This window comes from Triturus cristatus, chromosome 7 (genome assembly GCF_964204655.1).
Source record: "Triturus cristatus chromosome 7, aTriCri1.1, whole genome shotgun sequence".
Lineage (NCBI taxonomy): Eukaryota > Metazoa > Chordata > Amphibia > Caudata > Salamandridae > Triturus > Triturus cristatus.
The window spans coordinates 1601537795-1601551647 of NC_140590.1; the positions used below are offsets into that span (position 1 = coordinate 1601537795).

At 49.9% G+C, this 13853-nt stretch overlaps 1 protein-coding gene across 1 annotated transcript in view; it reads right to left on the reverse strand.

Annotated features, from left to right (window-relative positions):
• SYCP2 (synaptonemal complex protein 2) overlaps nucleotides 1-13853 on the reverse strand; it is a 4998961-nt gene that overhangs the window by 1271280 nt on the left and 3713828 nt on the right. Inside the window, exon 34 of the mRNA XM_085615168.1 lies at nucleotides 3272-3452. Coding sequence (XP_085471294.1) covers nucleotides 3272-3452 — 181 coding nt within the window. The remainder of the gene's footprint in view (nucleotides 1-3271; nucleotides 3453-13853) is intronic.

The window sequence follows — 13853 nt, forward strand, 5'->3', positions numbered from 1 at the left end:
TTGTGGACCGAGTGATCTGGTTAACCCATGCAGGGCATCAAGGCATGGTTAAAACAAAGAGTCATCTCAGAACCAATGTCTGGTTTCCCCTCATGGACGAGAAGGTAGAGGAGGCAGTAAGATCATGTCCCTGGTGCCAAGCAACAGGGGGAACCAAATCATCCTGCGACAATTGTGACAGAAAGGCGGCCTGAAGGTCCATGGATAAGTGCCAGCATGGATTTTGGGAGTCTCCCAGATGGGAGACACTCTGTGGTGATGATAGATGACTATTCCAAATACCCCAAGGCAGAAGTGCTGTCCTCCCTAAGTGCTGGGGATGTAATATCAAAGCTAGAAAAAGTAATGGCTACCCATAGACTCATTAAGGAGCTGAGAACGGATAATGGCCCACCTTTCCAGGGGCAAGAGTTGTCATTGTATCTAGTGTCCCTAGGGATTGTTCACAAAAAGATCACGCCAAAATGGCCACAAGCGAATGGAGAAGCTGAACGCTTTATGAGAACTCTCAACAAAGTCCTAAGAATAGCCGTGGTCAATGGTGACTCTCTGGAACAGGCCGTTTACTCTTTTGTCAGGGACTACCGACAAACTCCTCATGCCACCACTGGCTGTGCCCCTGGACATCTATCCATGGGAAGAGTAGTAAGTGACTCCATCCCACATCACCCACAATGGGCTCCTGGGAATGTCAACGAACAGGCTGTGGACAGCAGAAGGAAGCGGCTGAACGATCAGGTCAGCCGGCAGCGCCGAGCGCAATGGTTACATCTTAAAGTAGGAGACATGGTCTTGATCCAAAACAGACATCCTGGCAGTAAGTTCGGGTTACCTTTTGAAAAAGGTCCCTGGTGCATCACCTACATTGAGGCACCCAGAAGACAGCACAAAGGGGTCTAGAATTTGTCACGAGGAATGTGTCTGCCTTCAAAAAGTTCCATCTCTGTTCCGGCTCCACCCTAAACAGCCCCGACGGAGGCAGCCATGGGCGAGACCAAGAGGAATGGTCTGAAGGGGAATTTGAAGTAGAGGGAGCTGAAAATGTGGACATCTCTCCACAAAGCCAGGGGTTGAACCAAGGCCCTGTCATTGCCAGTGAGCCCTGGTGAGGGCGTTAACGACAGCCGGTAGAGCTGGACTCGGTATAGACTGAGAGGAAATCGACTGCAGCAGACTGCGAGACTACCATTGCTGAATAAGTACAAACATGGACTGTAGTCCGAGATGCAGGTTGGTGACTGGACGCCTGTGGCTGTTGTGATTACCGTGACACTGTTTCATAACACTTTGTTTCCTGATGTTTTGTTATGTTTGTTTTGGGGAGGAATGTTATATCGCTCCTCCCGATAGTTGCGAAGAGGCAGGTGCATTGTTCTGTAATTACCAGGGGTGCGCATTAGGCTCAGCCCGGCGACCTGCATTGTTGCTTATTTAGCCTACGCCCTGTGGGTTGGGTAAAATAAATAGCCGTGCCCGCAAGGCAGTAGATTAGTCCCTGGCTACGCGAGCACGCCTCAACTAGCCAACGTGTGTGCGCGTAATTATTCCAAGCAAATACCCTTGGGCCTAATTAGTGATGTGCACCCACTTACAGCAGAGATCCAAAATGTCGGGACGAGCAGAGTGAGAGGTCCCGGCACAACAGGCAGTTTGATCCTACTGATCATCTCATCATCCTGCCTCTGCCATGACTGTCTGTGCGACCCGTCTCAGGCCAGTGAACCCCGGCACTCATGTTCGATACGGTAACAATATAATCATTAAGGTATGGCAGGCAGCCGGCGGCAAACTAAAGGAACATAACTGCCACTCACCCTTACGCGCACTCAGAGAGAGTCCACTTCCAAATGGATACACTTTGTTGCAATTACGTGACCCCCCCCCCCCCCCCCCACCACGTCACGTGAATGCTGTGCCGGCCGACCTGGAGCAGCTGTGATATTATTGAATGCTCATTGCTGCAGCCAGCATAGCAATGAACCACCGGTAGGCGCAACCCACTCCTGACCTGGCATGAACCTTTGCGCACAACTACAGTACTGCCATAAATGCAATTGTCACACAGTGCTAGAGAAGCACGTGGTCTGCTCTGCTTGCTCATCATGAGTGTTTGGGCAGGGCAGCACTTTCGGTCTTGCTTGTCTCGGCCTCTGCGCGGACGGTGGTAAGGAGGCGCTATAAATGCGTGATGTTTCATTTTAGTGAGGTGATGCGGACCACTTCACTAAATTGCATTACTATAACGCCTGATACGTGGTACTTGGCAGGGCTGCAGTGACATCTGTTTACTGCAATTGTTGCAGAGTTTATACTCTTCCGTTGAATTGTCCCTTGCACACTCAAATCAAATATTTATAAGGTTTTCTGTCGGGTGACTGAAATCTAGGGAGCAAGCCCCAGATCCACGTCAGAAGGCTCTCAAAAACAGGAACAGTTGTTGATGTGTGAAGGTGGGGGTTTTCTAGTGGCCCAGACGTCATTTACCGGACCGCCCTGTGAGGGTATTGCTGAGAAACTATCTCTAGATCCAGTCAGGTGTCTGGGGATATTCAGACGGTTAGGACCCACGGCTAGAAGTATCTACCAGAAAGCCTGCAGGGCTTTGCAAAAGTTTAGGTAGATGCCATGTGGCTGCTCTGAACAGGTCCATTAAGAAGTGCAATGACACACTGCCCATGATGCTGCCATACCCTTTGTGGATCTAGGCTGTATTCCTGAGGGGCAAGAAAATTTCTGAATCTGGTGTAGGATTCCTCATAATAATGGCTGAAAGGAGGAAAATTGACCTAAAAGTGATGGAATTACCAGTAAATTAACCACGTATCATCTGACAACCGACCGAGGCAGACTACACAGATCTAGTTAGTAACACTTTACACTGACAAGAATATCAACAGCACCACACGCTAAAGCCAGAGACTTACAGCACTGCACGGTAAGGCAACCCATAGTATGCGGTATACGGATACACAGATACGGTATTCTCTTATCCATTGTGATGGAATAGCATGTATTTGGCATATTGCTTTTTTGGCTGAAAACGTATGCCATTCTTGTCACAGGACTATATCAAACCCTATATGGTTTGTGTTATAAATAGTTTCAGCTTAAATAACACTATCCTGTCACACACCCGTGTATGAACAACTTTTTCACGGTGTCAGAATACAATAGGTAATAGCCACCAAAAAGTATATCATTTCGTTGTCCAACTCAATTGCTGCCAGTACAGAAAACAAAACTAAAAAACAAATTGTAAAGTTTTACATACTCCTCATCTTTTCCACCGAGGCTGGCCTCACAGGTGTGGGAATAGGCACATCTGCTATTTTCCTGGTTCTTGTTGTAGTAGGTTGGTTTGGTCTTCCTTTCAGTTTCTTATTCGGATGTTCAGCTGCCGGTTTATCAAGAACTTTTGTAGTTTTGCTCTGCTTTTCCACAACATTGTGAAGCTGCAGTTAAATATCAAATGTATATAACACAATTTAGAGTTTACTCACAATTGATTTAAATGATGTAGTATTGGTGTAAATTTAGAATTGGTTTTGGCACATGCAAGCAAGATAGTACACACATAGTAGCATATCAATTCAGAAAATTCTCAAGACAAAGATAACCCCAATTGTAAAAGTGCATACAAGGTAGGGGGGTGGGGTTCACGTGTGCCTGTAAGCACTGCTGATAATGACGAGGCATACACTACAATTGTTAGTTGGGCCGTGTGAGAAGTTGGCCTGATGTATGATGTCACTAGTTCTAGTGTACACCTTATATCAGTCCAAATACCCTTATGGTGATTGGTTGTAAAGTCAACCTTATAGACCAGCTATCCTAGTGGTAGCATGGACAAGAGCAGTCTTAGGCTAAACTCTGAATGGCATGTGAAGCCAGCTGTGATACCATATATAATCCCTTGAATACCAAATGAAAGGACACCACAACAGATATATCTATATAAAATAAAGTGTATTTATTCTAGTCAAACCCTCAGCACTCTTTATGAGATTAGAGGTAAGTACAACACAGTCTTATTTAAGCATACATTAAGTCACACAGGTAAGTAATACAGTTAGGCCCTAGGGGCCACGCAAACCATATACTAAGTAAGTGGTATAAGGACCACTGTCACGGAAATAGAATAGGCCTAGGCCTAGGGAATCGCTGGGGCTACACTACACTAGCGTTAGTTAGGAAGTGGGAGGCCCACGGGATTCGTGTGCAGAGTGGAAACACTCACGTGTAATGCGTAAAAGTCAATAGCAATAGTACAGTTTAGAAAACGGTAGATTTAGGACACTTCCGGAGTAGCTAGGAAGTTGAGACTGGAAAACTAGACACTAGGATAGTCACTATCCTGATGAGCACCGGAGTACCCAAGTTACCTAGCCCACAGGCTGCGGGTGCATAGGGGTGAAGATGCGTCGTTTTCGTCGTCGACTCCTATGGATGCCTGAAGAAAGATGCTGACAGGCAGTCAGTGAAGAGTGTCCGGTGGATCCCAACGCTGGGATCAAGAAGAGAAGAAACCTGCAAGCAGAAGGGACAGAGTCAAGGTCACTAGCCAGTGACCACGTGGAACCAGGAAGGAACCAGGCGATGTCGTGGAGATTGCAGGTGAAGGTGAAGCTTGTCGCTGCAGCCAGGAGGACCAGGAAGCGTCGAGGACGACCAGGACCAGGAGGCGAGCTGTCCCACGAAGGCTCTTGCTGTCGGCGGCGTCGAAGTTGGACTAGGACTCACCAAGCCTTGGCAAGCGGAACCCACGAAGAACGGAGGACTTGCTTCTGGTTCAGACCAGGAAGGTCTGGGGTGCTTCTTCTTTGCAGGGAAGCGGGAGCCAGTCTGGAGGAGCCAAACCAGCGCAGAAGATTTCAGGGAGCGTCGTCACAAAGGCCACCAGCCAGCGGGCAAGCAACCGGACAGACGCGGCAAGCAGGAAAATGCAGAAGGGCCCCACGCAGGACTCGTGGAGTGTGGGGGGCTGATCTTCGGTGCAGATGGTGCTTGGGGTTGGGGCTTCTCAATCCCCGGTGCACAACTTCGAGGGTGCCTCAGAAGCTGCGCTTTAAGTTACTAGCCACTTTTTCCAGGTAGCCGGTCCCACGTCGCTCGTCGCCTCCACGGATCTCAGCTTTGCTGTGGATGTGGATCAGGGTCGGAGAAGTCTGGAAGTCAAGGCTCTGGTCGGGCTCTGCAGTCGGTTCCTCGTAGAACGTGGGCAAAGCAAAGGGTAGTCTCTTGATGGTGCCTGTTTGCACAGGGTAGCCACTCCTTGGCTACAAGGGAGATTCTTCAGTCTTCTTCTTACGTCGAATGTCGAAGGTCCAGAGTTTCTGTTCAGTTTTGCAGGTTCAGGATAATCTAATCTCTTGAGGCCCAACTCCCACTCTTATACTAATCTGGGGGGCTGGGATACCTGCTAGGTCACGCCTTATGGGTGGGACCTGGGAGGGGGTGGTTACACCCACTTCCCTTTGTCCAGTTTCGCGCCAGAGCTGGGGCTGGAGTGCCCCAGCGCCGGTTTGAACTGGACTATGCAAGGAACACCTTGTGTGCCCCAGGCATGTCTCATTCCTTTCAGCCCACCCTGCCCCAATACACTAAAGGCTGTCTGGGGAGGTGCTAGCACCTCCCCAAGCAGGAAACCTATTGTCCAGGCCTCCCTGGCTGGGATCACTCCCAGCAGCAGGAGGTCAGACTTGTGTCTGTGGCAGCAGCATCCATTTTGTGATGCTGAGGCTTTGGTTAGAGTTAAACAGCAAAGTAGGATTTTAACATGTCTCTCCCTCTAGAAGGGAGGAATAATAACCTCATCACCAGAAATGGTATGGGGGTATTATTCCAAAGTGTTAGACACCTTACACGACATGTTTTGATAAAGCCAAACCATAGTTACCATAACCGTTTAAGATTATAAGGCACTTTAAGAGTATATGGTAGGCTATATCCTAGAACAGCTATAAGGACATGGTTCCGAAAGCTGCAGACAGGCTCAGCTCATGCTAGAGCACCATCTCACATGTTACCAAGCACTCTGCCTCCAGGATTGTTAAGGCCTGCCATAGGAGTGACAGATAGGTACACATGTGTCTATATATAAGGGTAGATATAGGCATACTATATCTAAGCAAGGGGTGATTACACGACCTTGCCCCAGCTGAGTGATCAGCCAGTTGTGTCTGATTGGAAGGCCAGACCAGGGGTGGCATAATACATGCTGCAGCCCCTGGGAGGCCTAGGGTACACCTATGCCCTGGGTACCTAGGGTACACTGTACAGGGTCCAATAAGGTGATCCTTACCAATTGGTTATGTACCTAGGGTACATGGAGTCCATTTTAAAGAGAGAGCAGACAGCCTGAGACCCTGAATGGCAGGATCTCAGGCCAACTAAGTCGAAAAACCAGCTAGACACTAGGCAAAAAGTTGGGGGTAACCATAGTCAGATATCCACCTTCCTACACAACCCCCCCCCCAAACGAAAGGAGATAAGGCTGGCCTTGACAAGGTAAGCCTCTATTGCCTAAGTGGCCATATAAGGAAGAACCAGCACTGGCATGGTTACCCCCTGTCTCATGGTCCACTAAGCAATCCCTCATCCTAAAGGTATCATAGGGTCTCCACCATAGGGAATCTCTACCTTGGGTGTGTCTTTGCAAAGTAAAAGGCTGGTGTTGAGATGGAGTACTGAAGTGAGTGTCCTCAAAGGGAGGCCTCAGCTTCCTCCAATCATCCTCCACCATGGATGCCTTTCTTTATTTCACTGAGTTGCACTGTGCTCTCAGGGTCAGCCTCTGGCTACCTAAAGCTGGAGGCTGGGTACCTTTTGTGGGCTTACTGGAGGGACAGGTCAGGTTTGGGGCCCTAAGGTCCCAGGTTTGCCTGTGCCCAACAGAATCCCTCTGGGGGAGGTCCCTAACTACCTGTAAAGGGGATCCCTCAGGAATGTTTTTACCCATCACCTGGCTAGGGCTACTAGCCAGGCAATCCTCATTCTTTTGATTGGGGGGTTCTTGTGGACAGGGGCCCTCTTGGGGTCCACTGGCCTCCCTGACCTCTGCAGCCCTGGGCTGACTGAGGCAGGGTAGAGAGAGGCAGGCTACCTGCACCAGACTGGGTCCCACCTTGGAAGGGGCCACTGACATCAGAGGCTCTGCCAGGCCAGGCCTTGCTACCTCTGGGGCAGTTCCTTCACAAGGGGTGAGGTCAGATCCCTGAGGAGGCTGACCCTTTCCTAATGTCTGGGGAGAGGGAGACTTTTCTTCCTCCCCACTACTCTCTGTTTGTGTGGAGTGATCCATAGTTTCAGGCTTCACTACACCTATGTCAGTCTGAGTATGGGCTGAGACCATTACAGCCTTGCCAACCTTTTCAGGGAGGCACTCAGTTTGGGTCTGAGCTGTGACTGTCACAGCTCTGCCAGTCTCTACAGGGAAGTCTGTCTTTGCCTGGGCTGTGGCTACCACTGCCCTTCCAACCTTTTCAGGGAGGAAATCTACTTGGACAGGGGTTGTGGCTGGCACAACCCCACTACCCTTTTGTGAAAGGCCTACCATTTTAGAATGGGTGTCTTGTTCAACTTCAGCCCAAGCTGAGAGTTCTAAGTCATTCCCCAGTAAGCAGTCCACAGGCAAGGTTGGAGACACTGCCACCCTTTTAGGGCCAGTGACCCCCCCCCCAGCTGAGACATACCTCTGCCATGGGATGACTGTTCTGTTTGCCATCAATGTTAGTTACCTGGTATGAGAAACCAGGCAAAAGCTGCTCAGAGGGAACTAGCCTATGGGCCACCATAGTGATGCTAGCTCCAGTGTCTCTGTAGGCCTCAGCTTTTCTACCATTGATGTAGGGTTCCTGTCTGTACCTACCCAAAGTGTTGGGACAGGCAGTGAAGTTGGCAAACCCCATGCCACCATCACAGACAAGAGTAGCTGCTGTAGGGGAATTGGCTAAGCCAGGATCCCCCTGTGTTCCCCAAGAAAACCCAACCAAATTTTGGGGGGCACTCCCACCACCTGGGGGATTACTGCTGACAGTAATAGGCGGTGTGACAGGAGTAGTTGGAGGAACAGTTTTGTTTTTAGCCCTTGGGCAACTGCTGTCAGTTTTCCAATGCCCAGGAGTTTTACACTCATGGCAGTAAGGCTTTTTAACTGTGGTAGAGGAGGGAGCTTGGGACCCACCACCCTGTGTGGAGTTTTGGGGCCCTGAGGAAGATTTCTATTTTGTTTTATCCCCACCCTTCTCTTGAGGCTTGGTGGTATCTTTCTTTTGGTCACCACCCTGATTTTTAGGCCTAATCCTGGTCCTGACCCATTTATCTGCCCTCTTTCCCAATTCTTGGGGAGAGGTCAAATCTGAGTCTACCAGGTGTTGATGGAGAAGCTGGTTCTGACAATTACTAAGGATCTGCTCCCTCATAATCAAGTTGTACAATCCTGTATAGTCCTGCACCTTGCTGCCATTTAACCAACCTTCCAAAGCCTTAGTGGCACAATCCACAAAATCAGACCAGTCCTGTGTCTGTGTCTTCTGGGTGTCTCTGAACAACAACCTATATTGCTCAGTGGGTAAGCCAAACCCATCTATCAGAGCACTCTTCAGGACTTTGTAATTGTTTGCATCCTCATCACTGACTGTGAGGAGCTTGTCTCTACCTTTGTCAGAAAAGGAGAGCCACAAGATAGCTGCCCACTGACTCTGGGGTACCTGCTGTACTTTGCAGGCCCTCTCCAAAGCAGTCATCCACTTGTGGATGTCATCCCCATTCTGATATGGGGGGACTATCTTGCTTAGGTTTCTATGGTCATAAGACCTATCCCTATCTCTAGGAATGTTGCTGCCACCAGTGGGTTCTGACCCACACAATTTTTGCTCTCTAGCCAGAGCAAGCTTCTCTTTGGCAAGGGCAAGTTCTTCCCTCTGAATCCTCAGATTAGCTTCCCTCATTCTGGCTTCATGCTCCTTTCTCTCAGGGGAAGTCATTCCCCTGTGAGAGGAAGCATTAGAGATGCTAGAGACATGGGAGTGGATGGATTCCCTTGAAGGGGATCTGTCCCTCCTGCTTCTCTGTGCAAGCCTACTTGGGGGTCTGCATGGGGGGACCCCATGCAAACTCCCATGTAAGCTTAGGTTAGCCTGGCTAAGTCTTCCTACTTGGCCCTGGCTGTCTACCTCTTCATCTGAAGTCCCATCTGACTCCTCTGTGGTGGGTAGACCCTCCTCTGTACCTAGGGTACCTGCCTGAGATGCCCTAAGAGTATCATACTCCTCTAGGAGTTGTCTTAACTGAAGGAGGGTAGGGTTTGCACCCTGTTTTATTCCTCTGGAGGTACACAAGTGTCTCATCTCCTGGAATGTTAAGGTATCATATCTAGAGGGGGTCTTTTGCAGACCTGATCCTCCTGAGAGAGCATCTACTTGATCTCCTCTCAGAGACATGATCTAGTGAGGGTGTGGTGTGTGCACCTACCTACACTAGTTGTATCTACTAAACCTCTCTAGTAGTTGTAGTCAGGGTGTGTTACTCCCTTCAACCTACAACTACAAAGTCCAGTAGGACTTAAGTATTATAATCTATGTTATATGTACCTAGACAATATCTGTGTGATCTTTCAATTTAGTATCTCAAGATTACAATGGTATTACAACAGCAAGCTCAGATCCCAACCGCTGCTCACCAATGTGAGAAGTTGGCCTGATGTATGATGTCACTAGTTCTAGTGTACACCTTATATCAGTCCAAATACCCTTATGGTGACTGGTTGTAAAGTCAACCTTATAGACCAGCTATCCTAGTGGTAGCATGGACAAGAGCAGTCTTAGGCTAAACTCTGAATGGCATGTGAAGCCAGCTGTGATACCATATATAATCCCTTGAATACCAAATGAAAGGACACCACAACAGATATATATATAAAATAAAGTGTATTTATTCTAGTCAAACCCTCAGCACTCTTTATGAGATTAGAGGTAAGTACAACACAGTCTTATTTAAGCATACATTAAGTCACACAGGTAAGTAATACAGTTAGGCCCTAGGGGCCACGCAAACCATATACTAAGTAAGTGGTATAAGGACCACTGTCACGGAAATAGAATAGGCCTAGGCCTAGGGAATCGCTGGGGCTACACTACACTAGCGTTAGTTAGGAAGTGGGAGGCCCACGGGATTCGTGTGCAGAGTGGAAACACTCACGCGTAATGCGTAAAAGTCAATAGCAATAGTACAGTTTAGAAAACGGTAGATTTAGGACACTTCCGGAGTAGCTAGGAAGTTGAGACTGGAAAACTAGACACTAGGATAGTCACTATCCTGATGAGCATCGGAGTACCCAAGTTACCTAGCCCACAGGCTGCGGGTGCATAGGGGTGAAGATGCGTCGTTTTCGTCGTCGACTCCTATGGATGCCTGAAGAAAGATGCTGACAGGCAGTCAGTGAAGAGTGTCCGGTGGATCCCAAGGCTGGGATCAAGAAGAGAAGAAACCTGCAAGCAGAAGGGACAGAGTCAAGGTCACTAGCCAGTGACCACGTGGAACCAGGAAGGAACCAGGCGATGTCGTGAAGATTGCAGGTGAAGGTGAAGCTTGTCGCTGCAGCCAGGAGGACCAGGAAGTGTCGAGGACGACCAGGACCAGGAGGCGAGCTGTCCCACGAAGGCTCTTGCTGTCGGCGGCGTCGAAGTTGGACTAGGACTCACCAAGCCTTGGCAAGCGGAACCCACGAAGAACGGAGGACTTGCTTCTGGTTCAGACCAGGAAGGTCTGGGGTGCTTCTTCTTTGCAGGGAAGCGGGAGCCAGTCTGGAGGAGCCAAACCAGCGCAGAAGATTTCAGGGAGCGTCGTCACAAAGGCCACCAGCCAGCGGGCAAGCAACCGGACAGACGCAGCAAGCAGGAAAATGCAGAAGGGCCCCACGCAGGACTCGTGGAGTGTGGGGGGCTGATCTTCGGTGCAGATGGTGCTTGGGGTTGGGGCTTCTCAATCCCCGGTGCACAACTTCGAGGGTGCCTCAGAAGCTGCGCTTTAAGTTACTAGCCACTTTTTCCAGGTAGCCGGTCCCACGTCGCTCGTCGCCTCCACGGATCTCAGCTTTGCTGTGGATGTGGATCAGGGTCGGAGAAGTCTGGAAGTCAAGGCTCTGGTCGGGCTCTGCAGTCGGTTCCTCGTAGAACGTGGGCAAAGCAAAGGGTAGTCTCTTGATGGTGCCTGTTTGCACAGGGTAGCCACTCCTTGGCTACAAGGGAGATTCTTCAGTCTTCTTCTTACGTCGAATGTCGAAGGTCCAGAGTTTCTGTTCAGTTTTGCAGGTTCAGGATAATCTAATCTCTTGAGGCCCAACTCCCACTCTTATACTAATCTGGGGGGCTGGGATACCTGCTAGGTCACGCCTTATGGGTGGGACCTGGGAGGGGGTGGTTACACCCACTTCCCTTTGTCCAGTTTCGCGCCAGAGCTGGGGCTGGAGTGCCCCAGCGCCGGTTTGAACTGGACTATGCAAGGAACACCTTGTGTGCCCCAGGCATGTCTCATTCCTTTCAGCCCACCCTGCCCCAATACACTAAAGGCTGTCTGGGGAGGTGCTAGCACCTCCCCAAGCAGGAAACCTATTGTCCAGGCCTCCCTGGCTGGGATCACTCCCAGCAGCAGGAGGTCAGACTTGTGTCTGTGGCAGCAGCATCCATTTTGTGATGCTGAGGCTTTGGTTAGAGTTAAACAGCAAAGTAGGATTTTAACATGTCTCTCCCTCTAGAAGGGAGGAATAATAACCTCATCACCAGAAATGGTATGGGGGTATTATTCCAAAGTGTTAGACACCTTACACAACATGTTTTGATAAAGCCAAACCATAGTTACCATAACCGTTTAAGATTATAAGGCACTTTAAGAGTATATGGTAGGCTATATCCTAGAACAGCTATAAGGACATGGTTCCGAAAGCTGCAGACAGGCTCAGCTCATGCTAGAGCACCATCTCACATGTTACCAAGCACTCTGCCTCCAGGATTGTTAAGGCCTGCCATAGGAGTGACTGATAGGTACACATGTGTCTATATATAAGGGTAGATATAGGCATACTATATCTAAGCAAGGGGTGATTACACGACCTTGCCCCAGCTGAGTGATCAGCCAGTTGTGTCTGATTGGAAGGCCAGACCAGGGGTGTCATAATACATGCTGCAGCCCCTGGGAGGCCTAGGGTACACCTATGCCCTGGGTACCTAGGGTACACTGTACAGGGTCCAATAAGGTGATCCTTACCAATTGGTTATGTACCTAGGGTACATGGAGTCCATTTTAAAGAGAGAGCAGACAGCCTGAGACCCTGAATGGCAGGATCTCAGGCCAACTAAGTCGAAAAACCAGCTAGACACTAGGCAAAAAGTTGGGGGTAACCATAGTCAGATATCCACCTTCCTACAGGCCGGAAGTCTCGTGTGACCTCTGCCCGTTTATTGATGCTCTCTGACCACGCCTGGCCAGAGAGTGTTACATTGTGTGGTTGCCCTTCCGGGCTATGACTATCGTTGGGCTTAACAACTAGACTGTTACATCCCATCCCAAGTTAGTGTTCTTTCAGAATATCAACATGCGAAATCTGCCAGTCTCTGACTCGGTCTGGGATTGGGCCTCAGGTTGTATTGGTGTTGCGTGTCCCGTTGACTTGTCCCTGAGCTGGCTGCTGATGCGGCTTCTCTGGTGTTGTCCTGTCCACATTCTGCAGATGACGTGGCAGGTTCGTGGACTCTTTTTGGGATACTCTCTGTACGCGGTGGCAAGCTGTCATTGGTGGGGTAGTCATCGCCGGGGTCACTGGGATGCTGCGGCACCCCACTGTCGGGCTGTACTTGCTTAAACCAGGATACATTTCGGGTGATGGTCTCTCCTCCTTTCGTAGCCGTGACGGCTGTCCCGTTGACGTTCCGTACGGTCCACAAACATTCCTCCGTGGCGACGGTGATGCACTAAGACAGTGCACCCTGGTACCATGACTCGGGATCGTGCCCTCCTTTGGCGGCTAGCTTTGTCATTGGTCCTAGTCCGTCGGCTTTGGGCTTCCTAGGGATTGTATGGCTCTGGCGCCCATCCATCGGCCACCGGAATAGTGTCTCGTCGGGGCCCATTCAGCATCAGCGCCCACGGCGACCATTGTGTGGTGCAATGAGGGGTACTTCGGTATTCTCTTAGAAAACGGTGAAGAGCTACTTCAGGGTCCGACTGTTCTGCTACTGCTATCCGAAGTATTTTATTGAGTGTTCGCATGAAGCGTTCTGCTTCACCATTTGCTTGAGGCCATTGCGGGGTGATGTAATGGTATTTGACCTCTAGGTGGCATAGCAGTGCCTGGAATCCCCCTCCCTGGAACGGTGGTCCGTTGTCGGTCTTGACTACCTGGGGCAAGCCAAACAGGGCGAACGCCTTTTCCAGTACCGGTTGTACATAGTTGAAGGACGTGGATGGTATTACTTCCATGAGAGGGTACTTCGTGTAACTGTCTACCAAGACAGCGGTCACTCGTCCGTCAGGGAAACTCCCGAAGTCTAGGCTCACCCATAACCACGGGGAAGGTGCAGGATCCTCCGTTATCACAGGCGCTGGTGCTTCAAGGCTGCTTGTGAGTTGACAGGTGCGGCAGTTTCTCATGACTGTGTCCACGGCTGCTTCTGGACCGGGGAACCATACTTTTTCCCTCATGCTCGACTTCATCCTCACGGTGCCTTGATGGCCTTCATGCGCCAGAACTGCCACTCATTCCTGGAGGCCTATCGGGATGACAATCCGTGACCCACGTAGCACCATATTGTCTTCAGCCGCGCCTAGTTCGTCATGGACTCTCCACATTCTCCCCAGCC